A 27,268-nucleotide genomic window follows, 5' to 3' on the forward strand; every position below is an offset into this window, starting at 1 on the left:
GGAAGGAAGGAAGGAGAATGAAAAAGGAAAAGAAAAGAAAGAGGAGGGAAAGGAAGAGAAGAAAGGGGAGAAGAAGAAAGAAAGGGGAGAAGGAGAAAATGGAAGAAGAAAAGGTCGAATCATGCCCATTTTAGCAACAAGTTAGCATTTTTTTATGGCTACTAGAACTAATGGTCTAAAGAAGCAAGAGGACCTCACTCAGGTCTTTTAAGTAATGAAATTATATTTGTGTGTATGTGTTGGTTCAAGTGCTTGAACCCAGGGCCTGGGTGCTGTTTCTGAGCTTTTTAGCTCAAGGCTAGCCTTCTACCACCTGAGCCAAGTCCACTTTCAGCTTTTTGATAGTTAATTGGAGATAAGAGTCTCATGGAGTTTCCTGCCTGGACTCGCTTTGAACCATGAGCCTTAGACCTTAGCCTCCTGAGTAGCTAGGATTACAGGTGTGAGCCACTAGTGCTTGGAATAATTTTGCTTTTATATTTACTAAATGTTAATACTGTGATATTTACTTTGATTAATTATACACCATTAGTAATTTTAATATTTCAATACAGAAAAAAATAGCTTATGCTGGACACTGGTGGTTCACACCTGTTATCCTATCTACTCAGGAAGCTGAGATCTGAGGATCGTGATTTGAAGCCAATCTAGGCAGGAAAGTCCATGAGACTCTTATCTCTAAATTACAGAAAAAGCTAGAAATGGCATTGTGGCTCAAGGGTTGGCCTTCAGCAAAAGGAGCTCAGGGACAGTAGCCAGGCACAGTGTTCAAGGCAAACTGAACAAAAAACAACTTATGATACTATGAATAAAAAAATATTCATTTCTATTTATTGCTTCTTACAGTGCATATGACAGGATTATCAATAAAACTTTCAAATATGAGAAAGATTGCAGTGTGGATAAAATGCTGTCAGGAAAACACATCCTTATTTGAAATGGGGGGTATGATTTCAAAAAAAGAGTAATGTATATTTTCTGATTCTTAGAAATATTTTTGCATAGATAATAGCGGGTATTGAAAGCACTGTGGTATTTAGATTCCATGTATTGTTTACACGTGGTATTTAGATTGTGGAGCTGGATATGTTATATTTGTGTCACTATTTACCATTGCTTAATGTTATATTCTTTTCGACCCTTTCAACTTGTACTAAGACGTGTATGGCAGCTTCATGTGCGGGCGGTGAATGGGAATGGAAGAGGAACATGTTGCAGACCACAGACAGCAACCAGTTTTGTAAGAAGACCCGAAGGTCTTTGGGAGGATAAGGAGGAAGCACTGAAATGGAGGGACAAAGATGAACCAATGATGTGGAATTCACTAGACACTATGTTGAGAATGGATTATACAAACTTGGGGCACGGATGATGGGAGGGAAAAACTGGGAGAGAGGGAAGGGGTGATTCTGTCCCAAAAGAAATACATTCTTTACTTGACTTATGTAACTGTAACCTCTCTGTACACCACCTTTCTAATAACAATTAAACATTAAAAATAAAATAAAAGATCCATGAGAAGGCTGCCAGCTACAGCCAAGAGGACCAGGTCTCACACCTCTCAGCAGTATTTGAGACTTTGCTCAAGAACCTGGCTTCCACCTGGCATGTCGTTCTGGGTAGGGAGGGCACTTGCTTATTTAGCATACACATGGCCCATGGATTTCATCCTCAGCTTCACTATACTAACTAATAATAACCTACCAAACAAACTTGCTTCCTGCCCAGTTTAGCTCACTCGCACGTTGTCAATAACAGAAAACGTACAGGAGGTGCAGGGGTGAGCCTGCAGGATGCAACATTCCTGTTGAGCAACGCTCCAGTGGGTGCTGCCAACATCAGGTCCCCGGGCCTGTGATCGCCGTACAGCACCGACCCCTGCTGTCGCGTCTCCAACCAGCCCCAGTCTAGCGCCCGCCCAGCTCCCATGTTCGGCTCCGCCCCGACCTCCGGGAGACTCAGCCTCCCGGGAATCTGGATCATTCCGGGACTCTCTACGCTCTCCCCTAGCAGCCAGCCGGAGCAGGTAGGCAGCGGCAGGGTGTGCTTAGTCCTTCTCCAAGCGACTCCCCAAGCTCCCGGAGCCGCAGGGGGCGCCGAGACCCGACCCAGTCCCAGCTGGAGGAGCAAGCGCACGCGGGCCGTGCGCAGCCGCCCGGGCTGCGCTGGTCTCCATGGCAACGCGCTGGACGCTGAGCTCCCAGACCCAGGCTTCAGTTCCTACCCTCTGCTTTCCAACCTACCGTCTCCACCCCGCCCCCTCCACCCTCGCCCCCTCCCCCGGAGTCCAAAGAGAGGATGTCTTCTAAGCCTAGGACTTCTACCCGTGATGCTACCGGGGCGGGACGTCTCGAGCCGAGATTGCCCGCACTCACCCCTCTCAGAACCCTTTATCTCGACTATCCCTTTAACCCTGACGTGTACCACGTCCTCAGTACGCCTAAAGCCGAAATAGAAGGAAAACAACTGACAGTATGCTTTTGCAAGCGCTTGACTTTGCCACACCTGAAGTTAGTGGAGTTGCCTGGTGCCCGCGCCTGCGCAAACACCGAACTTGATCGGGGGCAAATACAGGCTGACGCCTTAGGTCCCCGGTACCCCGAAGGGAGGTCAAGGTAGGGATGCGATTTTTTTCAAAGCAGTAAGCCACTTTGGGTAAAGTTCCAAAATTCAGCCAAGGTTTGTTTTACATGTGGCGGCATTCCCAGCAGATTCAGGGCTAAACTCGTAGACAAAATACTTTGGATCTAGATGTAAAATAGATCTAGCCGCCGATAATTCTGAACGAATTCTTCCACACATATAAGTATATAGAAAGACTTCTCAAGCTTGTGGGAAGTGGGATAATTGTAGACTGAGCTTGTATCCGAGACCCGAAGTGCTTAATAAACCCCGAGTCAATTCCCAAGCCTCCCCCTAGGGGGCAGTAACTCCCTACTGGACTGTGATGGCCTGAGGCAGTTTCCTTTTATTAGAGGTGTATGTTTCTTTCACAGAATAAACTTGCCACACAGCAACTTTTCTATTTTTAGAAATTAGGAAAATGTCAAGGTTAAATGATTTTCCCAAGGTCATAATGCTAAAGTATATCAAAGTGAGCAAACAAGCCCACCAACAAGCTCTTTTTCTATATTGGCTTGTTCACATGAAAATTATTTGCTTATCTTGGAAAGCCTGAAGGAAAATTCTTGCAAATGAGTTCCCTTACATATCTGTCATCAATTTTTTTACTTGAGGCCATCGTGAAGAATGCAGTCAAATTTCATTATTCTTATTGCAGAAACCTGTGGAGATCATGGACAAATTTGATCTGATTAAGGTCATTGGGGAAGGTGCCTTTGGAAAAGCGTACTTAGCTAAGGAGAAATCCAACAGCACGGACTGTGTCATAAAAGAGATCAACTTTGCAAAGGTAAAAGTTAAGTTCAAATTCTTGTTAATATTCCTGTTAATATTTATCTGGCTTTTGATTTATTTTTTAAAAACTTAAAATATTGGAGATCTAAGGATCACAGATCAAAAGTCTGAGACTCTTATCACCAATTAGCCACCAAATAGCTGTAAGGAGTGTTGTGGCTCAAGTGGTAGAAAACTAGTGGCATATGTATGCATGTGCTCACACACACACACATACAGCCCAAGTCACAGAATGTTGATCTACAGTCATCCTGAAGTCTTTATGGGGTATTGGTTCCAGTGCTCACCCTACCCCCATACCAAAGTCTTTGGATGTTCATGTCTTACATAAAGTGTTGTCATTTCCTGCCTTTGAGAGATCAGTTTTAGAAGTGACATTGAACACAGTGATATCTTGGGAAATTTCAGTCAGGAGTGAACAGGTAGTAGGGTCCTGAAAGCAAGTTATCTTTACCAAACTTCACTATGTCTTAATATAATTCAGATGCCCACGCAAGAAAGAGAAGCTTCAACAAAAGAAGTGAGTCTTCTGGCCAAGATGAAACATCCCAACATAGTCACCTTCTTCAGCTCATTTCAAGGTTAGATTTTCCAACATTGCCCAAGTATTCCAATAGAGTACAGACATACTGATAAATAGGAGAGTTCATGAGAGTTGTATATAAATTAATTTTTGTAAATGTGCTCAATTTTCCCAAGTTATTTTAATAATAATCTGAGATGATGTCTTTATCTTCAAGCTTTTTTGTTATGTTTTGTTTTTGTTCCAGACCTGGGGTTTGAACTTAAAGCATGGGTGCTCTCTCTGAGCATTTTTTGCCCAAAGTTAGTGCACTACACCTTAAGCCTCAGCTCCAATTCCAGCTTTTTGGTGGTTAATTGAAGTTAAGAGTCTCATGAACTTTCCTGCCCAGGCTGGCTTTGAACTAAAATCCTTAGATCTCAGCCTTTTGAGCAGCTAGGATTACAGGAGCGAATCACATCTAGTGAGTTTTTCTGGACAGCTTTTATCTATTAAGTTCTTCCTCTTCTCCTTAATTTTCACTCAAATAGTCAATAATTAGTGTATTATATTTGAAGTAGTAGTAACTCCCAAGTGTCAGTGATCTACAACAATGCATATCTATTTCCCAGTCCCATCATAAGCTGGCTGTCAGCAGACTGGGGTCTGAAGTCTGGAGTTCAGGCAGAAGGAACAACCCACATACAGAGCATGCTGTTTTGTGAAAGAGGAGGAAGACATCCCAGGACAGGACACTCTCTGCTTCAGTAGGGGTGTGTGTATGGGAGGGGGTACATATTCTTTTTACATGAGACTCTACAGGTAGCAACAGGTAGGACTGAATAATCGTCTTATGTATAGGGACAGCAAATAGTCAATGCACAACCACACAAACTGCCAAAACAGAGGGGAAGAACTTTGGGTAAGTCTCCTCCTCTGCACATCTGAATGCAGCTATTCTCCATCCATCCATCCACCTAAAGGGAAAAGGAGGGAAGATGAAGAGAGGCAGAGACAGAGAACAAACAAGCAAAGGCAGAGACTCCTCATTCACATATTTATTGACTGATTTCTCAGACATAATCCTAGGTACTAGGAATATAGTAGTGGAAAAAAATATTCAAAATTGGGGCTGGGAAGGTGGCTCAGTGGTAGAGCGCTTGCCTTGCATGCATGAGACCCTTGGTTCAATTCCCCAGCACCACATAAGCAAAAAGAAAAAAAGCCAGAAGTGGATCTGTGGCTCAAGTGGTAGAGCGCTAGCCTTGAGCTGAAGAGCTGAGGGACAGTGCCCAGGCCCAGAGGTAAGGGCCCACAACCGGACCCAATATACATACATACATATATATATATATATATATTCAAAATATATATGTATATATATTCAAAATTTCGGTCTGCCAGTGAGCAGAGCAGGGATGCTAAGCCCTTCGCTACTGTCTCCTTGAGCCATTTCTCAGGAATATTTACAATGATAGACTTTGAAAGATGAGCTGACATCCCCTCAAAGACAGAAAGCAAGCATGTCTACTGCTCATTAAAAAGGTGATTGTTTTCCCCAGCTCAGGGTTTGGCTCACTTCATGGGCCAGTTCCATGTGAGTTTATCTGTTGTGGCCTCCATGGGATTTCAGGGACACAACTTTTGAACAAGTCAAAAGGCAACTAACTTAACAGAGTGCCCCTTATCAGTGGACCTTCACTCCCATTGATTCCTAACAACATCATAAGACTTTTCTTTCCTCATTTATTTTGGGGGGTATTGTTTTCTAGCTAAATCCCACTCATCCTCAAGCCTTTCCTGAACTCACAATTCAAACTAACTTCTTCAACACTTTCCTACTTAGGAACATCTATTTATATATGATTGATAATAAATATATAAATGTATATTTATATAAGTTTATATATAATGACAGATTTGTTTGACATTTGTCTTCCTTGGGGGCTGAGGCTGCGGCTCAGTGAAAGAACACTGACCTATTATATGAGAGGCCCTGGGTATGATGCTTTGAACCCCACACATAAGAAATGCAGACAGCAAAGTGATCCTCAGTAGGTGGTACCTCTCTGCTCTATTTCCTAAGTGAGTGGATGGACTGGGCTACTTCAATACCATGAAGTGTGTCATTATGCCATGCAAGATGGACTTTTGAGCACACTCAGTCCTGTTATACAACTAAAGTCATTTTTTTAGTGTAAAAATGGTATAAGTTTAACTTTTCTTTCTTTTTTTTTTTTTTGTTGGTCATGGGACCTGAACTCTGGGCCTGAGCTCTTCAGCTCAGGGCTAACACTCTACCACTTGAACCACAGCACCACTTCCGACTTTTTCTGCTTATGTGGTTCTGAGGATCAAATCCAGGGCCTCATGCATGCGAGGCAAGCACTCTACAACTGAGCCACCTTCCTAGCCCCAAGTTTAACTTTTCAATGACAATTCTTTGCTGTTGTTATTAAGTAGAGGTCTCTTGAGTTTAGGAAAAATAGCTATTGTAGTGAGTTTGAGTTTGCTTATCAGATTGTTGATACTTGATACACAGGCTTTTCCAAAAGCCTCATGCTCTTAGATGCACCTGACTGAGAACAATACAGCTTTGTTGTCTGAAACAGCCCATCTCTGACCACAAGAACCATAGCTCTGATGTATGGTTATGAAAATATGAGGGATTTTTAAAAATGAGATTGAAGCAACATAGGAAAAAAAGAGGATATAATGATATTTCCTTAAGGCTAAGTGAATTCCATTTCAATTCCATTAATAAATATTTATTAACTATCTCTTATGTGCTAAATATAGTCTAGATTTTGGAGTTCTGTTCAAAACTGGGAAATTGTACAGGGATTGTACAATCCCTGTACAATTTCCCAGTTTGATCTCCTGATTTCTATAGACCATCAGTCTAAAGTCTGGCATCAGCTTAGCTGACTTCTCTGCTGTTTCTTATAGTTGAAACCAGGCTTTTTAATCTTTTTTTAAAAATTCTATTTTCTTGTAAAGATGCTGTACAGAGAGGTTACAGTTATATCAGTAATGAGTATATTGTTATCCCCTCCTTTGTTTTTCTCCCACTATTCCTTCCCTCCTCTACCTTCCCTACTCTCCCCCAAAGTTGTAAGGTTCATTTCCAACATAGTGTCTTGTGAGTATCATTGTTGCAATAGATCATCTTGTATCCTTGTTTCAGCATTTTGTTATTCCCCTTCCCCTCCCCAAATTAGATAAATGTATATACAAGATAAAAGGTACCAAAATCAAATATAGTGACAACAGGGATATACCATAGGAGGAAGAACATACAAAAGAAACAAAGAAAAAATAACATAGTACATTACAAAATCAACAAAGAAAAAACTCATGTGTCCATATCTTGTGGTTTATTTCACTTAACATCATCTTATATGGTCATATGTACATAGCTTTTGAGCTTTTCTGGTCATTGGATAAGATTATCCTAGACATATACTAATTATTGCAAATAAGGGAAACCATGGGACCTATATTTCTTTGGGTCTGGCTTATTTCACTTAATATGATTTTTTTTCCCAAGTCTGTCCATTTCCGAACAAATGGGGCGGTGTCATTCTTTCTGATGGAAGCAAAGAATTCCATTGTGCGTGTGTGTGTTTGTGTGTGTGTGTGTGACATTTTCTTGATCCATTCATCTACTGAAGGGCATCTGGGTTGGTTCCATATCTTAGCTATGGTGAATAATGCTACGATAAACAGTTGTACTAGTAGCTTTAGTGTGGCCTCGAGACCAGGCTATCTTAATTGCTATGGTACAGTCTTCTTCCCAGCTTACTTACACTGATGACAGAATTCTTTCACTTGAAATTATAGGATTTAGGTCCTCACTTTCTTGCTAACTGTTAACTAGAAAGTGTCTCTGCCCAGAAAAGTGAATTTCTGGGCCTGTCATATGGCTCCCTTAATAGAATCGGGAATATTTTACTTCCTCTGTCTCTAACCTCTTGTCCCAGATTTAAATGTCTCATGTGATTGATTGGGTTAGGCCCACCTAGAGAATCTGTTTGGCTTATCCCAAATTGGCTGATTAGTAACTTTAATGACATCAGCAAAATCCCTTTCCTATGTAATATAGTGACATAAATTCAGGTCAAACGTAGTTTGAGGACTTTTGTCTTCAGGAATTTGAAGAATGAAATTCACTGGCAATGAAAGGTGAGAGCCAAGTATTGAACATCGAAGTTTGCTTTTATAGAAAGGAAAGCTTCCACAGCAGTGAAGGATCCCAAGAGACTCTGCTCACCCCATTTCCTCCCCCCACAAGCCTTTGTGCAAGGTCTTTACCCATCAGGGAGCTGGTCATGCCATTGAGCCCAGGCTGACTAAAGAGCTTGTGGGCAGGTGTGCCTTCCTTATCGGCCAGAGGGACTTATGCCACCTAATGAGTAAGACACTATGTCATGTCAGGAACCTCTACTCTAGCTACCTGCCCACATCTTTTTTTCTTTTCTTTTTCTGACTCAATATGAATATCAGGAAGAGTGATATCCTATCATGTTTGTGGAGAAAGTTACACATGTGTTAGAAATCTTCCTTTTCCATCTGTGGAGTTCACAGTCTTGAGTGGAGGAGAATGGAGAGGGATGGAAAAGAAATGTAAACAGCATACATTAATAAGCACATTATTTTAGTATGTTGAAGCAAGTAAGTGATGCAGGCACAAGTGGTTCATGCCTATAATCCTAGCTACTCAGAAAGCTGAGATTTGATGATTGAGATGCAAAGCCAGCCCAGGCAGAAGTCTGAGAGACTCTGTTTCCAATTAACCAGTAAAACAGCTGGACTGGAAGCATTGCTCTAGTGGTAGAGTGCCAGCCATGAGCAAAAATAAAAAAGCTATGTGAAAGTGTGAGGTCAGTTGGGTACCAGTGCATATTTGCACATGTACACACGCCCACATGGAATTGAAGTTCAAGCTCAAAGAAAAGAAGTGTAGTAAGGCAGACTTGGGGTGCAATTTTTAATAGGGTGGCCAGGATATGTTTTATGATGGAGGTGTAGCAAAGAGTTGAAGGAAAGAGGAAGAGGTTCCTGCTGATGTCTTGCAAAAAATTTTCTAGGCTAAGGAACAACCACTGTGAAGGCATAAGGTAAGAGAAAGCCTGATGTGTTAATGGACCATCCAAGAGGGCTATAGGGACAGAAGATTTAGTATGGACATTGAACATCTATTTATTTTTTGTTGGGGATGCTAAGCCTTTGACTATTGTCTCATTGGGCCATTTCTCAGAAATAGTTACAGTGATGGACTTTGAAAGATGAGCTTAACATCCCCTCAAAGACAAAAAAGCAGGCATGTCTACTGCTCACTAAAAAGATGGCTGTTTCCCCCAGCTCAGGGTTTGGCTCACTCCATGGGCCAGTTCCATGTGAGTTCATCTGTTGTGACCTCCCTGGGATTTCAGGGACACAAAAGACAGGTGTTAACTTGAAGCTCTGGCTTCTCTTTTGTCCAGAGGAGTAATCTCTTTTGCCCTGGACCCAGGAGTCTCATTTCTTTTGCCAGAATTCATAAAACAGAAACGAGCTATTACGTAAAGTGGGATTTCAGATCCTCCATAGAACCCTAATTGAAGTCAATGTGGAGTAGCGTACAATGAACTAGAGAGCAACAGTAGCAGATTTTTTTTTTATTCCTCAAATGCCTTAATGTTATACGATGATGATAATACTGGAAGCTAATGCATTTTATCAAACCTAAGTTGACCCATAAGCTTTATAAGTCCAGAAGTCTGGACTTATAACTAACTTCCTTTTCTAGAGTTATCCCTTTTTCCCTTGTGGATTTTCAGATATTATACGTTCTTTAAGAGTGAATACTTAATGTGATAACCTTTATCCCATCTCTGAGTATGCCTAAACTCTTACTACCCTCTCATTTATGTGACACTTAGAATATACTATTGTGTCCACGAGTATTCTTTATTTCTCTCACTGAGATTAGAAATACTTTGAGGACAAGAATTATTTTTCCTGTCTTTCACTCCCTCCTACAGTGCTTACTTTAAACAGATGGAAATTTTGACAGCACAAATGATTTTTTAAGATAATTCTAATTGCAGTAAGTATGACATTAGCGATGACTAATGGAAAAATGCTTATTTTAGAGCCAGGTAATGCTGGCTAATATTAGAATAGTTTCTTTGAGATGGCTCTGTGGTGATTGATCCAGATTCACTCCATTTCTTCTACCAAAAACCATTCTAAGCAGTTACTCAGGAGACAGAAACAGGAGGATCATAGTTCCTGGTCAGCTTGAACAAAAAGTGAGTGAGAACCTGTTATAAAAAGAACAATCTGGGCATGGTGCCTATGGCTGATGGAAAGTTGGAGGCAGGAGAATCTTGATCCAAGGAAGTCTGAGCAAAAGTGAAAGACCCTATCTGACAATCAAAATAAAAGCAAAATTACTGAGGCTGTGGATTGAATGGTAGAGAACTTGCCTAGCAAGCATAGGCCCTGAGTTCAATCACCAATATTACAAAATGAAATATAAAGGGCTGGGAAGGTGGCTCAGTGGTAGAGCGCTTGCCTTGCATGCATGAGGCCATGGGTTCCATTCCTCAGCACCACATAAGCAAAAAGAAAAAAGCCGGAAGTGGTGCTGTGGCTCAAGTGGTAGAGCACTAGCCTTGAGCTGAAGAGCTGAGGGACAGCGCCCAGGCCCAGAGTTCAGGCCCCACGACCGGACCGCCAAAAAAGGAAAAAAAAAGAAAGAAAGAAAAATAAGATACAAGGAGAGGAGGAGGGAAGAGGAAAGGGGAAAGGAAGAAGAAGAGGGGAGAAGAGGGAAGGAAAGGGGAGGGAAGGAGCACTGTAAGGCCAGGTAAATGGCTAGTAGTGAAGAGTTCCCTTATTAGGTTACCTGTGGCTTTGAAATTGCTATCACTGCACTGCATGGCTGAACTACAAAAACATAACACCAGCAATGCATTCCTGAAAATATCTGATTTCTAGATATTACGGATATTAGGAAGTGTCTCTCCCAAACCCTTCTGGATCTCAGGTCTGACTTCACTCACCCTTTCTGTTCTTACCACTCTAGAGCATCGTCAACTTCCTATAGTACCTGAGGGTCTCCTCAGTTGATTGTACCTTCCTTAGGACTATATTAATCCTTAACATTTTTCTCTTTTTTTTCTTTTTTTTAATTGTGAAAATACCATACAGAGGGGTTACAATTACATGAGCAAGGTAATGAGTACATTTCTTATTAAGCACTGTTGCCTCCTCCTTTGTTTTCCCTTCCCATCCCTTCCTATCTCCCGTCCCCCCTGCCCCCTCTACCCCCCAACCCCCACATCAAAGTTGTAAAGTTTGGTTTTCCACATAACGTCTTATACATCTCATTGTTGCAATGGGTCCACCTGTATCCCTATTTAAACAATTTGTTTTTTCCCCTCCCCTCCACAAATTATACCAACATCAAATACAGTGGAAACAGGGGTTATACCATGGGGAATAGGGAGTAGTATAGAGGTTCCTCAAAAGACTCCACATAGAGCTCCCCTATGACCCAGCAATCCCCCTTTTGGGCATTTACCCAAATGATCACAAACAAGACCACACTAAAGCTACCAGCACAACTATGTTTATTGCAGCATTATTTACCATAGCTAAGATATGGAACCAACCCAGATGCCTCTCAGTAGATGAATGGATCAAGAAAATGTGGTATAGATACACGATGGAATTCTATGCCTCCATCAGAAAGAATGGCATTGCCCCATTTGTTAGGAAATGGAAAGACTTGGAAAAAATTATAGTAAGTGAAGTAAGCCAGGCCCAAAGGAACATAGGTCCCATGGTTTCCCTTATTTGTAATAACTAGTATATGTCTGAGACAAGCAGAAAAGGTCAGGTAAGTTGATGTTAGGTGAAATGAACCCCAAGATAAGGACTCAAATGGTTTTTTTTCCTTGCTGTTGTTTCTAACATATTTATAAGATATTTCTTTGTTGCTTTGTATATCCTTAACATTTTTTTAAATCATTTTAATTTTTAACAGTATTGAGGATTGACCATAGGGCCTCACGCTTGCTGGGTAGATGCCCTAACACTTTGAGCCACATTTCCAGCTCTTTTATCCTTGGTTATTTTAAAGGAAGGAAGGAAGGAAGAAAGAAAGGAAGGAAGGAAGGAAGGAGGGAAGAAGGGAGGGAGGGAGGGAGGGAGGGAGGGAGGAAGGAAGGGAGGAAGGGAATGGAGGAGGGAGGAAGGAAGGAAGAAAAGAGAGAGAGAAAAAAAGAGATGTAAGTGGCAGCTGGATGTGGAGATGCATGCTTGTAATCCCCAACATGCAAAAAGAGATTGAGATAGAAGAATCAAAAGTACAGGACAAAAAGGAGGGGTAACAATGCTCAAAAGGAAATGTACTCATTACTCATGTAACTGTAACCCCTCTTTACAGTATCTTTAAAATAAAAAAAAATAAAAAGGTTCAAGACAAACCAACAAAAAGTAAATAGTGAACTAAAATTAAAACCCAGTCCATCACACCAGTGTTTTGAACTGTCCCACATTGCATATTTCTGTTATATTCCCGACCTTCTAGAATTTGAGAGGCATGTGACTGATACACATCTGAATCCCTTTAGCACCAAATGATGCCTTTTCTTTCTCCAGAGCACAGTAGGCTGTTCATTGTGATGGAATACTGCGATGGGGGAGATCTCATGAGAAGGATTCTCAGACAGCGTGGAGTGTTGTTTAGTGAAGAGCAGGTAAAACACTATAATTTGATTATTCATTTTTACATCATATGCAGGAGACTATTTATATGAAGTATGATTTCGGTAGAGAAATTCAAGCCATAAAATACTGGACCAGAATTTTTTAGTCTGAAATATATTTGTAATTGAGCTAAAGTAGAAACTCTCTTTGAGACTGTTTTCTTGAGAAAAGATAAGCTATTAGATGCATCTAACATTGATGCTTAGATCTAGGGAAAAAGATGTAAATGTGGATGTGCCTTCACCATTTTATTTATTTACTTAATGCTGATCCTGGGGCTTGAACTCAAGGCCTGGGAGCTATCTCTGAGCTTATTTTGCTAAAGACTAGCACTCTTACCATTTGAACTACAGCTTCACATTTGGATTTTTTTTTTTGGTAGTTTATTGGAGAATATCATGGACTTCCTACCTGGGCTGACTTTGAACCATGATCCTTGGGTCTCAGCCTCTGGGTAACTAGGATTATAGTTTGAGCTACTGGCACCTAGCCAACCTTGGTAATTGTGTGTGAGTGTGTGTGTGTGTGTGTGTGTGTGTGTGTGTGTGTGTGCTGGTTCTGGGCCTTGAACTCAGAACCTGGGCTCTGTCCCTGAGCTTTTTGTGCTCAAGGCTAGCACTCTACCACTTGAGCCACAGCTCTATACAGCTTTTTTGTAGTGTAGTGGGGATAGCAATCTCACTGAAAGTCTCACTGAGATGGTTCAAAGTCATACCCCCAGGCATGAGCCATAGGCACCCAGCTAACTTTGGCCATTTTAAACGTGACAAATTTAAAGCTGCACTCTTTTTTGTTTTACCATTATACTGTGTTTAAAAATAGCTTCCTTCTGGGGCCAGTGGCTCACAACTATATTTATAGCTACTCAGGAGGCTGAGATGTGAGAATTGGGCTTGGAAGCCAGTTCAGACAGAAAAGTCTATGAGACTCTCATCTCTAATTAACCAACAAAAAGGCCTGAAGTAGTGCTGTGGCTCAAGTGGTAGAGTGCTAGCCTTAAGCAAAAAAGGCAAAGGGACAGTACCCAGGCCCTTAGTTCAAACGCCAGTACTGACAATAAAAAAAAAATCAATCATTCTTTCTACCTTCCTTCCTTTCTTTCTTCCTCTTTCTTTCTCCTTCCTTCCTTCCTTCCTTCCTTCCTTTCTTTCTTTCTCTTTTCTTTCTTTGCTAAGGAGGATAGATTATTCTTTTAGCACTGCTGGTTAAATTTCATGGGTACAGGGTAAGACTGATCTCACCCTGTACTCCAGACTGGCCTTGAATTCTTGACCTTCCTTCATAATCCTCTTGAGTGCTAGGATTATAGGTGTGTGCCTATACACTCAGCAGTTGCATTGTGTTTTCTCTTTTTCTTCTTTCTCCTCTTTCTTTTCTCTTCCTCCTGTTTCTTATTATTCATTTTTTTTCAACCTTTTGTAATGCTTAGGCTCTAAGCATGTTAGGCAAGTTTGTTCCTATTAGGCTACTTCCCAAACCCCAGTTTCATTGGTTATTAAGAGGGAGAGAGGAGCTGGGAATGTAGCTTGGTGGCAGAGTGTTTTCTTTTTTCTTTTTTTTGCTTTTATGGTCCAGAGTTTTATTCTATTTTCCTGTTCCTTTGAGATGTACAGGATTGTTTTATGACTTTTACTAAACCATTTTTGACCATATTATTCTTTTTTTAATTATAAATAAGGTTTTTTTATTATGAAAATACCATGCAGAGGGGTTACAATTACATGAGCAAGGTAATCTTTGTTTCCCCTTACCATCCCTACCCTCCCATCACTCCCTCCCCTCCCCCTGCCTCCCATCCACCAGCCAAAGTTGTGAAGTTCCTTTTTTGACATAGCATCTTGCACCTTTCATTGTTACAATGGGTCCACCTCCCTGAATTATACCAACATCAAGTACAGTGAAAACAGGCAGAGTGTTTATTCTAAACACGTAAAAGGCTCTAATTCAATCCCTAGCACTGCAAAAACAAAACAAAAGCTGGGTGGGGGTGGGGGAGAGGATGGAGAGGGGATAATTATCTCCATTTCCCCTTTTTTTTCTCTCTGTACAAAACATTTTTTCTTCCATACTCCAATCCTTCTTTGGAGTCCTCTTGGGAGTTGTACAGTAAAGGACACAGGTATGTGTAAGTAGAGAGGAATCCAATTAGAGCCTTCGTGATTGATGGGTAAGCCGATTGCCCCAAGCAGCACACAGGAAAGACCCACCCTCTTTCTTTTAGGCCATATATATTTTTGTTCTATTTTGCATTTAAGAGCATTACACCTGTATAATTTCCTTCTGGGGTTAAAGCTGAATATTTTGATTGTATGAATGATTAAAGAACCACTGTCTCTAACCTCTGTGAATTTAATCAAGCATTTTTTTCTATGCTCATTTACATTCTATATTAAACTCTACTCATATTTATAGAAACTTTCCTTTCTCTTGTCTAGTTATTATTTTACCACATTTTATTAAAAATGCTTTTTATGAAAAATTTTTGAATTCTATTTTCTTTTGTTGAGAAAGAAGTAAAATGACAACTGAATCTTAATGTCTGGAATATAGCCTGTTTCTTCCATTATTTTCCTCTTTCTGTATAGTTTGTCAGACAAAGAACCGTGCATGTTAGAGTAGTTTAAGTGAATCTCCATAAGATAGAACATATTTTAATAAAGAAGCTTATAGTTAAATAAGATAAGATCATGACAAAGAAATAAAGTTGGTATTCCCTAGCAAAATGAACTTTTGAAATTTTTCTGTGCAGGAATAGAACTCAAGCACTTGCTAGGCAAGTGCTGTCATTGACCTATATCCTCCATCCCAACATTAAATATTTGTTGGTTTAAATAATAACTTCTTTCTCTCTTCTTTTCCTGTCCTTGGCATTCTCCATCCCTTGAAAAGGAAAATCTAAAGGCACCAGTGTTAGGAGGGGCTGAAAGAATAGTAGGCAAGCAGAATGTTTGCAACCTCATGTTAAATAAGAATAAAGAAAATTAAGCAGGGCATTGGTGCCTGTGCTTGTAATTCCAGCTACTCAGGAGGCTAAGATCTGAGGATGATGGCTTGAAGCCACTTCAGGCAGCAAAAGTCCTTGATACCCTTATTTCCAGTTAACCACCAAAAAGCAGGATGTAGAGCTGTGGCTCAAGTGGTAGAGCACTGGCCTTGAGCAGAAAAAAATAAAGGACAGAGCCTAAGCCCTGAGTTCAAGCCCCAATAGTGGAACAAGAAAAAGAAGTCATAAATGCCCTCCTCTATTCCTTGTTTCAGTCTGTCTTTTTCTGCATATGAATCCTCTTTTATATCTATTTTAGATTGCTTTTCTGTACCTCTATTTTTCTATCTATAAAATGAAGGAAACATGGGTTTTTGTTGTTGTTGGTAATGGTGGTAGTGGTGATTGAGGAGATGTCCTTTGTTTTTGCTTTTGAGTTTTCTTGTTAATGTTGTTGCTTTTTGTCCTTAGAAGAAAGGCTAGGGGGTGGGGACACAGACATGAAGGAGGAAGGGTGAACAAATGCAGTCTCGGTATTCAGTAGACACTGTGTGGAAAATGAACTATGCAATCTGTGAATAGGGACAGGAGGAGGAAACTGGAGGAAAGTGAAGGAAGGAGTGATATCATCCAAAAAGAAATGTACTCATTACCTGACTTATGAAACTGTAACGCTTCTGTATAACACCTTAATAACCACAATAAAATTATATTAAAAAAACAATATGAAGTGTATTTATTAGCTTCATCCTGATAAATACACACAACACATACCACTTCCTTCTTTTTTGTATGTTTTTATAAAGACATTTTGGTGACTAGCAAGCTGATTCTGTTTCCTCTATAGATCCTGGGTTGGTTCGTGCAGATTTCCCTAGGACTGAAGCACATTCATGACAGGAAAATATTACACAGGGACATCAAAGCTCAGGTAACACCTCAGAGTGAGGACTAAGACCGAAAAAAATCTTTTTTTCCCCCTCTTTCTCAAACTATCTCAAGTAATGTAACATTTTCTCTCCTCCAATTTTAGAACATTTTTCTTAGCAAGAATGGAATGGTTGCAAAGCTTGGGGACTTCGGTATAGCAAGAGTCCTGAATAAGTAAGTACTTCCAACAATCATTTCTTTCCCTACTTAAAACCAAGTATGCATTTGAGGTATTTGAAGGAGGAAGCTAGCAAAAGCTTGATTGTCTACATTATTTTTGGTAAGTGTATAAATGTATGAACTCACTCATATGTCTATGTTTAAACTTATCAAGATAAATTGTGGCATAATGAAGTAAGGGTGGTTAACATGATTCCAAGTTTGTGTAATAGGAGCTGTTGCTGGAGTATGTCCAAAGTTTGTGGGAATTTAGTAGAATGGGCAGGTTTATACTTACTACAGAATTCACTGGTGCAACTGCTTTGGAAAACAATTTTAGGCCAGGTGCCAATGGCTCATGCCTATCATCCTAGGTACTCTGGAGGCTGAGATCTGAGGATTGAGGTTCAAAGTCCACCCCAAGCAGAAAAATCCCTAAGACTGTTATCTCCAATTAACCAGCAAAAAAACAAAAACAAAAAACAGAAGTGAAGAAGTGGCTCACGTGGTCTTGAACAAATAAGCTCAGGGGCAGTCTCTAGGCCCTGAGTTCAAGCCCTGGTACTGGCAAAAAAAAAAAAAAGGGAGAAGAAAAAAAACACCAATATCTCCTGTTGTCACTGTATTTGAGTTTGGTACCCTGTGTATTGTATATACATTTATACCTTTATCTGATTTGGGGAAGGGGAGGAGAATGACAAAGTGGTAAGACAAAGGACAAAGTGAACCAATGTAAGCAACAACAACACTCACAAGACACTATATTGGAAATTAACTTTACAACGTGGGGGGAGGGAGTCAGGGGGAAGGAAAGTGGGGAGAAAATGAGGGAGGAGGTAACAATGTTCAGCAAGAAATGTACTCATTACCTTACTTATGTAATCACAACTCCTCTGTATATCACCTTTACAAAAAAATAAAATTTAATTTTAAACAAAGTAACAAGAGCAATAAAGGTTTGGAGGTGTGATTCAAGTGGTAGAGTACTTGCTAGCATGTGTGAAGCTCTGGGGTCCCAGCCCAGTACCACCAAAACAAAACTAACTAAAGATACCTACTGGTTTTTACTATTCTGTTATCGAGGTACAATGTTTTGTGTTCTCTTTATACTTATGCAAATGAGCTAAATTTTTGTTACACTTTTTCTCATGTGAAGTCTTTCTCCAGAACAAACCATACTGTCTCATTATTCTATGTAACTTGCTAGCTCCCTGGAACTTGCTCGAACTTGTGTTGGAACACCCCACTACCTGTCCCCGGAGATCTGTCAGAATAGACCATATAACAATAAAACGTGAGTTCCTGACTCATTTGAAAGTGTCAGTACAATCTGGTTTCAGGTCAGATTTGTTGAGTTATGGGTCCAGAGACTGAAGTTCTAATCTTGTCTCTCTCTCTCTCTCTGTTTTCCTACTACTTTTGGTAATTTTATTTCTCCATATATGAAGGGGGACGCTAGTGACTTCTAACTGTGACCAGTGTTTTTGAGTCTTTCAAAGTTTGTTCAGAACAATTCCTTTTCATTTAGAGATACAATGAATCACATTGAGAAGTTCCTCTTTGTGCCTTTTTTTTCAGAGGTTTTGTTTTGTAGTGCTAGGGATTCAACCTTGAGATTTTCCTCTGAGCTCCAGCCCTGTTTTTTTAATTTAATTAATGTGTTTTTTTTAATCTCATCCTATCATATGGAAATGAAGTATTACCTGATTCTAAAGACAAAAGCAAATCTAATGGGTCAAGTACAGTGGTTCACTCAGGCAAACCAGCTACTCAGGAGAGGGAGATAGGATCACAATGCTTGTTCGGGGAAAATTTAGTAAGACCCTATCAAACAAATGCCAAAGAAAAGACTGGGGGCATGACTCAAGAGGTAAGAGGCCCTGAGTTCAAACATAAATACAAGTTCCAAACATAAATACATAGGAAGATCACAATGCTTGTTTAGGGGAAATTTAGGCTTTGCTTTACTTCTTATTTTAGAATTGATTGGATGTATCTGAAAGCATTTTTTTTTTGTCAGTTGTGGGGCTTGAACTCAGGACCGAGGCACTATCCCTGGGCTCTTTTTTTGCTCAAGGCTAGTGTTCTAACACTTTGAGCCACAGTTCTACTTCCAGTTTTTTGGTGGTTAATTGGAGATAAGAGTCCCTCAGACTTTCCTGCCCAGGCTGGCTTTGAACCATGATCCTCAGAATTCAGCCACCAGAGTAGCTAGGATTATAGACATGAGCCACCAGTGCCCAGCCTGAAAGCATTTTTGAGAACTCATCAACGTATACAAAATAGTGCTACATACATACAAGGCATTAGCAAAACAAAAATGTTTACTAAGAACTATGGATATTTCCTTGGCACATAAACTCTTCTCTTCCCTAGGGACATTTGGTCTCTTGGCTGTGTTTTATATGAGCTTTGCACGCTCAGGCATCCTGTAAGTATGTTAATCATCAGATTAACCTTGAATTATTGAAATCAATTTAGTGAAACTAACTTCTTAGAGAAAATATTTTCTTCAGTTAGCTAGCTGAATATTGCCTATGGCCCTGGCTATTTAGAAGTCTGAGGCTTCAACTTGAGCCCAGGAGTTTAAGATAAGCCAGGGAAACCCAGAACAACCCTTGTCTTAAACAAGAAAAGCAAAAAGTATATGGATAATCAGTCAAAAGGGATGGTAAAATTAAGTGTCCATGGCTAAGTAGGAGGATTGGGTTCAAAGCCAGCCAGGCAGAAAAGTCCTCAAGACTCCAACTCTGATTAACCAGTGAAAAGCTAAGCTGAAGGTATAGCTCAAATGATAGAATGCCAGCCATTAGCAAGAAAGCTAAGAGGCCCCTGAGCTCAAGCCCTACTACTGGAAATTAATTAATCAAAATAAAGAATAATAAAATTATATGCCTGACATAGCTATCCAAATAATATAAAATAACATATATACAATATAATAATTATAAGTATACATAAATACATATATAGCATATATATGCCTATAATATATATACATAATATATACATTTAGCAGAGGTAAACACATGCTTCACAGTGTTCCCCCTCCACCCCCAGGATATGCTGAATCCTCCAGCAACAAGTTAAGTACAAAATTTCATCCAGAAGTAATGCTCATTAAGTACCCAGTACCTGTGGCTCTTATTGGAGTATGGCCACTAGGCAAAACCTCTGGAATTTTAGAAACAAGCCATCAATTTATATTCTATTAACCTTTTTTGTGTGTGTATATGTCTATACTAGAGCTTGAACTCAGAAACTGACACTCTCACTTGGCTTTTTCCATTCAAGGCTGGCATTCTACTACTTGAGGCATACCTTCACCTTGAGCTTTTTGGTGGTTAATTGTAGAGAAGAGTTTCAGATATTTTCCTGCTTAGAACCACGTGGCTTAGAACCATGATCCTCAGATTTCAACTTTCTGAGTAACTAGAGTTACAGGCACAAGCCACCTGTGCCTAGCTCTGTTTAACTTTTGAAAAGAAGAAATAAAATGTCCTAATAGTATGCCTTCAACTGAAGGAAGTATTCTAAATAGTGACAGGAAACATATTCTCCTGAGGATAACCTCCTACACCTTCCAGGTTTTAAATGTGAGTAAATATTAGTTTGATAATAATTAAAAATTAAGGGCTGGGAAGGTGGCTCAGTGGTAGAGTGCTTGCCTTGCATGCCTGAGGCCCTGGGTTCGATTCCTCAGCAACACATAAGCAAAAAGAAAAAAGCCGGAGTGGCGTTGTGGCTCAAGTGGTAGAGTGCTAGCCTTGAGCTGAACAGCTGAGGGACAGTGCTCAGGCCCAGAGTTCAGGCCCCACGACCGGACCCCCCAAAAATAATTAAAAATTAAAATGAATGAAAATATTTTTAGTCAAAAAATTCAAACTATGGCAGAGATAGAGCTCAATGATAGAGAACACACTTACATGAACAACACCCCAGATTCCACAGCTGACACAAAAGGAAAAAAACATCTAAAACTACAAGACCTGTTTCAATTAGCATGGCACAATATGAGTGACTACCTGCAGTATCTAATTAGGAAAGATTAGCTTATAACAACCTTGTAGGGTAAAATGCAGTCCTCTCTGAAGCTTAAAAACAGTCTCAGGCTGGCCAGGAATTGTAGCTCAATGGATAAGTACTTGCCTAGGATATGTAAGGCCCTGTGTTGACTCCCAACATCACAAATAAGTATAATAGTATTAATAAGCCGGGGACCAGTGGCTCACACCTGTAATCCTAGCTACTCAGGAAGCTGAGATCTAAGGATCATGGTTCAAGGTCAGCTTGGATAGGAAAGTCTATGAAACTCTTATCTCCAATTAACCACCAAAAAGGCAGAAATGGAGCTGTGGCTAAAGTGGTAGAAAGATAGCCTTGAGTGAAAAAGCTAAGGGACAGTGTTCAGACCCTGAGTTCAGGCATACACACAGACACAGACACAGACACAGACACAGACATACACACACACACACACACACACAGAAGTAATAAACTAATAAATTAATGAGTTGTTTTTTCTTCTTGGAACGTTTATTTAAGGTTTAATAGCAGTGTTTAACATTTCTCCAATGTATTGCCTTGCTCTTGTCCTGTCAGTTTGAAGGTACCAACTTACACCAGCTGGTCCTGAAGATTTGTCAAGCACAATTAGCCCCGATATCACCAAGGTTTTCTCATGATCTACAGTCATTGGTACTTCAGCTCTTTAAGGTGTCTCCTCGAGATCGACCATCTGTTAATTCCATTTTGAAAAAGCCCTTTTTAGAGATTCTTATTGCTAAATACTTGACTCCTGAGGTGAGTTTTGAAGTGACTGTGTTTGACAGAGGTTTTGATTGGCAGGTCATTGATATGTATGTTTGGTTTTAGGTTATTCAAGAAGAATTCAGCCATACACTTCTACATAAAGCAAGATCCTTAGCCTCTCAGCCTTCTAGGAAGATAGTCCCCGGTAAGAATGATTTGACTATACGATCCAAGAACTTCCATTGAACTTGAGGGGCAAGGCTAAGTGGTAGAGTGCTTGCTTGCAGAGCATTCACAAGGATTTTGGTTCAATTACAACACACACACACACACACACACACACACAAAGCAATGACAATTCTTTGTCGATTGTGGTAGCTGTGTTTGTAATCCCAGCATTTGGGAGTCTGAGGCAGGAAGATCATAGTTCAAGGCCAGCCTGGTCTGGTCTGACTCAAAAAATACCTTTTGTAGGAACTGAGAGTGTAGCTCAATAGTAGAGCACTTGCTTACCATAGAAGAGGCCTTTGGTTAAATCCTCAGCATGAGGAAAGGAAGAAAGGAAGAAAGAAAGAAAGGAAGGAAGGAAGGAAGGAAGAAAGAAAGAAAGAAAGAAAGAAAGAAAGGAAGGAAGGAAGAAGGAAGGAAGGAAGGAAGGAAGGAAGAAAGAAAGAAAGAAAGAAAGAAAGGAAGGAAGAAGAGAAAGAAAGAAGGAAAGAAAGGAAGGAAGGAAGGAGAAAAAAGAAAGAAAAGAAAGACGGGAGGAAGGAAGAAAGGAAGAAAAGAGAAAAGAAAGAAGGAAAGAAGGAAGGAAGGAAGGAAAGAAAGAAAAGAAAGAAGGAAGAAAAGAAAAGGAAGAGAGAAAGAAAGGGGAAAGCAAAAAAGGGGAGGAGAAGTAAGGAGAGTAAAGGAAAGGAGGAAAGAAAGAAAGGAACGAGAGAAAAGGAAAAGAGAAAAGAAAAGAAAAAAGGAAAGCAGTTATGATCCTTTGATAGTTCATAAGCATGATGACCAGGTTTTCATCATGTTAGATGTGCCTGTTTCAAAGCTTATGACAAAGTCAACACATTAACTGACATAAAAAATAAGTACTTATTATGCATCTCTCACACAGAAAGGTCCAATATATGGCTGGCAACATTAGCAGGGAAATTCCACTAAATCTATTGAATTGGAAACTTAGAAAACACAAGCAGTGTAAGCAGGAGAAAAATACTGCTCATGTGGCCACTAGGGGACGTGCCTGAGATGTTTAGGTAGCCCAGGAGTAAGCTGGGAGACATAGTGCTTTTGTTTTCTTTACTCAAGAAATGTTCACAAAGCAACATGCAGGTAGAAATGCTTGAGGAGGCTACATCAAAGCTTACCTCTTGGAAGAAGGCTCAGACATAGGAGGATTAGTTTCAGCTTCTTTCTGAAATAGACAGGATGGACTAGTAATTGAGAATTCTCTTGGAGCTGGCTAGAATCTTGGAACTATTTGAAAGCAATGTAAGGACAATTATATTGAGACATGAATGAAGCAGATGATGCTTTATGAGAGTTGTAAGTCTAGAGAACAATATTAGTCAGGTGTCAGGAATCCACAGAAGGGATCAAGTGCAGTGTGAATGCAAGACAGGAGCTTATATTAAGAATGAGAAGCTATGTCTATCCAAGTGGCAATCAGACCAGTAAGGTTTAGTCATAACCAAATGCTTGGACTTAAAGGATCAGGAAGAGAAAATTTCTCCAAGGAATTTGTGCTAGCAAAATGTCATCCACCACGATAGAGAAAGAAAAGTGGAGGGAACATTATAAAAGGAAAATGAGTCAGCCTCTTTGCCAGATTTGATGTGATTGTTATGGACTGAAAAGGCTTAGAAAGCAGGTTAATACAGCAGGAAAGGAAGTATATTTGTCCACATTGTTGATGTGGGAGAGATCAGAAAATGGGAACACATTTTTGATGGGGATAATGTGTGAGAAGGCCTACCTACATTTTAAAATGTAGAAACAAGAATGGTGCCACTTTGTGGGAAGCTGGTGCTCACACATGTAATCTTAACTAATCAGGAGACTGAAGATTGAGGTTCCAAACCAGCCTGGGCAGGAAAGTCTCTGAAACTCTTGTCTCCAACTAACTAGAAAACAATGTCAGAAGTGGAGGTGTGGCTCAGGCTTGAATGAATAAAGCCAAACAAGAGTGTGAGGCCTTGAGTTTAAGCACACATAAAAAGCATGATGTCATTTCAGAACCTAAGCTCTCATGACTCTATTTACTTTTACCATTTTCCCATGCTTTTTGTTTCTGTTAACATTGATATTAATTCCACCCTTAATAAAATGTTAGTGCTAGAGATGTGGTTCAAGGGATCTGGCTCCTGTCTAGCAAATTTGAAGCCCTAATTTTGAACCCTAGTACTGCCAAAAAAAAATATTGTCATGTTATTTATTGCCGACAATATGTAAAGGAACCCTCAACAAAATGTTTTCCTCCATTCAAAGAGAGTACGTAGCGGTATTTCATTCTGTGTGCAGAATATTTCTGGCTAAAATAAATTTTCTGTGTTATGACTTATAGCTTATATTTTTGGGTTTGTTTCTTTGTTTTTGTGCCTGTATTCACTGGAGCTTGACTTGGGGATCTCAAACTCTTTGCTTGGCTTTTTCCACTCAAAACTCGAGCCACACCTCCACTTCAAGTTTTTGTAGGTTAATTGGTGAGAATAGTCTCTTGGATTTGTCTGCCCAGGCTTGCTTTGAACCATGATCCTCAGATCTCAGCCTCCTGAGTAGCTATGATTATAGGTGTGAGCTACCGGTGCCTGGCATTGCAGCTTACTTTGATACTCTTTCAGGTGTCAATACTAATTTTTTAAATGAAGTTATTTTATTTTGTTTTAATGAGATTCTAAAATACAGAAAGTGAAGTTCCAGGGCAAATGTCCACTGCGATCAAAAATATCAGTGCCAGCTAAAAAGAAGGATGTATTACATAGAAATGAATGGAGACCCCCAGCTGGAGCCCAGAACCCCATATGTGTAAGTCAAGCTAAGCCCCTCTCTTTCTTAGCTGTGCTATGCTCTTGTAGACCGACCTGACCATATATATTCATTGAAAACTAATTAGTACAAGCTAATTAATTTGGAGTCTATAAGTTTTGTAGGCATAGTAAATCATTCTTTAGTGAGATGCATGAAAGTGAACATTTCTTACTTCATTTTAGTTGCTATTAAAAAAACTTTTATTGCTACATCTCATCTTCCTTCCTTCCTTCCTTCTTTCCTTTCTTTCTTTTTCTTTTCTTTCCTTCTTTGTTTCTTGTCATGGGCTTTGAACCCAGGACCTGTCTCTGTGCTCTACCACTTTGAGCTACAGCACCCTACCACTTTGAGCTACAAGCCACTTCCATTTTCCTGGTAGTTAAGTGGTGATAAAAGTCTCATGGACTTTCTTGCCTGGACTGGCTTTGAACAGTGATCCTGAGAAGTTAAGATTACAGGAGTGACCTACTGGAGCCTAGCTAAGTTTTCTTTTTATAGCTGAAAATTTTCTAATTTTTTGTATATATAAGAAAAAATATTTCTCTACAGAATGATGGAGTAATGCAATGGCAGGAAACACTGCATTAGTAGGTATGGGGATACATGCCTCTAATCTCAGCACTCAGAAGGTTCAGGCAGGGGGATTGAGAGTTCCAAGTCAACCTAGGCTACATATCAAGAACCTATTTCAAACAAAGCAAGCCAAAACCCCATACTGTATTTCATACTCTAAATTGCTACATGTCATTTGAATCATAAAATTATTGCTATTTTACTGTTACTTTATTAGCATGCATTTAAAAATTTTTTCTATAGTAATTAACCTTTTTCTAGATTCTTTGTGCTTAGTTAATTGAATTTATTTAATGGAATGTTGAATCTTTTAGGTCACACTAATGAAATGCTTCTGGTAAATAAATGATAAATTGGCCACTTTGTTATTGTACTGTGCTGGGACTGAATGCAAAGGCTCACACAAGTTAGACAAGTGCTCTACTATTGAGCAATATCCAAAGACCTCCCCCCTAAAAAATATTACTAGGTTTTTTTTTTTGTCACTGGTCCTGGGGCTTAATCTCAGGGCCTGGGAAATGTTCCTTGAGCTTTTGTACTCAAAGCTAGCATACCACTTGAGCAACAGCTCATTTCCAGTTTTTTTAAGCTTAATTGGAGACAAGAGTCTCATAGACTTTTCTTCCCCAGGCTGGCTTTGAACAGCAATCTTCAGATCTCAGCTGAGTAGCTAAGATCACAGACATGAGACACTGGTGCCTGGCCCAAAGAATCACATTTTTAAGGAAAGCTCATTGTATAATTCCAAGACCATTTAGAAGTCCATTTACTATATGTTTACTTGATATATGGATTTTTTCAGAAAGTATGTTGGTATGTAAACAGATTTGGAAATTATTGTCTATATTACTGCTTTTTATTGAAAAAATGTGACTAATTCTACTAAAGAAATCAGAAAAATCTGCCATGATTCAGAAATCTGTATCATATCTGTAGGAGAAAAATTAGCTGAAAGATTTGAGAGTAGATTAAGTTAGAAGGACTATCAACCAAATGATATCTTTGCTAATCACTTAAACAACTTCTATTAAAGAAGAGATAAATATATCTGCATGGGAACCACCCATATCTACTTGCACTTCAGAGAAAATCCCAAAGAAGCTGTTCTTCTTGGGTTATACACAACTGAGATTGTAAAATGAGCTGATCATCAGTGACTCACACCTGTAATTGTAGCTACTTAGGTGGCTGAGATGTGTTCAAAGCCAGCCTGGGCAGAAAAGTCCCTGAGATTTTTATCTCCACTTAACCACCAAAAAACTGGAAGTGGCCCTGTGGCTCAAAGTAGTAGAGCCCTGGCTTTGAGCAGAAGAGCTCAGGGACTGCACTCAGGCCTTGAGTTCAAGCCCCATGACTGACAAAAAATAAAAATAAATAAATAAATAAAAGAGAGTGAGAGAGACAGAGAGATTGTAAAATGATGACTATCTTCCTCATTTAATAGATTTTAAAGTCTTTTAATCTTTAAATTTTAAAATAAATCCTAGTAGCAAAATACCAGACCTTGAGTCATGGCTACTCTACTACTTGAGTAGTAGTAGTAGTAGTAATTCAAGTAGTAGAGGTAGAGAAAGACTCTGAGTTCAAACCTCAGTACCACCAAAAAATATTTTTCAATGGTAGATTTACATTATACATTTAAAAAAATTCATTATTCTTTTTTTCTTTAATCTGCTAGATAAAAATGATGGAAAGGCCCAAAGTAGCTGCAGTTTGTGGACATTATGACTTTTATTATGCTCAACTTGACCTGCTAAGGAAGAGAATCCATGAACCAAACTATCACTGTGTCCCTCAAAAAGCTTCTGGAATTGAAGGGTCTAACTGGGAAGAAAGCCACAACACATCACCTGCTCAATGGTATGCTGTGGTCAACCTTGTCTTTGATGTTCTGAAAATAGCTTTAGACACGTTCAACACCCTCTTGTTTGGTCTGAGATTGAATTGTTTTGTTGCCCAGGCTGGTCTTGAACTCCTGGACTAAACATCATTTGTCAACATTATATATTCCAAAGTCTCCCCAAATTCTCCTAAAATAAGTGAGGGAGAACTTCCAAAAATCTCCACTTTAAACACTTAATTTATTGTTCCCTTGTGCCTCCCTTCCATATCAAATTTGATCTAAAATATTTTTTTCTTTTTTTTTTCTTTTTCTTTTTTTT

At 39.6% G+C, this 27,268-nt stretch overlaps 1 protein-coding gene across 1 annotated transcript in view; it reads left to right on the forward strand.

Moving 5' to 3' along the window:
- The first annotated feature begins 3,295 nt into the window (after window positions 1-3,295).
- Window positions 3,296-27,268, forward strand: part of Nek5 (NIMA-related kinase 5) — a 47,166-nt gene continuing 23,193 nt past the window's right edge. The window contains exons 1-11 of the mRNA XM_013034815.1: window positions 3,296-3,412; window positions 3,902-3,998; window positions 12,575-12,672; window positions 16,513-16,596; window positions 16,699-16,769; window positions 17,962-18,048; window positions 19,131-19,185; window positions 21,357-21,557; window positions 21,630-21,711; window positions 24,397-24,530; window positions 26,785-26,966. Of these exons, the coding sequence (XP_012890269.1) occupies window positions 3,296-3,412; window positions 3,902-3,998; window positions 12,575-12,672; window positions 16,513-16,596; window positions 16,699-16,769; window positions 17,962-18,048; window positions 19,131-19,185; window positions 21,357-21,557; window positions 21,630-21,711; window positions 24,397-24,530; window positions 26,785-26,966 (1,208 nt within the window). The remainder of the gene's footprint in view (window positions 3,413-3,901; window positions 3,999-12,574; window positions 12,673-16,512; window positions 16,597-16,698; window positions 16,770-17,961; window positions 18,049-19,130; window positions 19,186-21,356; window positions 21,558-21,629; window positions 21,712-24,396; window positions 24,531-26,784; window positions 26,967-27,268) is intronic.

Source organism: Dipodomys ordii, unplaced genomic scaffold (genome assembly GCF_000151885.1).
Source record: "Dipodomys ordii isolate 6190 unplaced genomic scaffold, Dord_2.0 Scaffold197, whole genome shotgun sequence".
Taxonomy (NCBI): Eukaryota; Metazoa; Chordata; class Mammalia; order Rodentia; family Heteromyidae; genus Dipodomys; species Dipodomys ordii.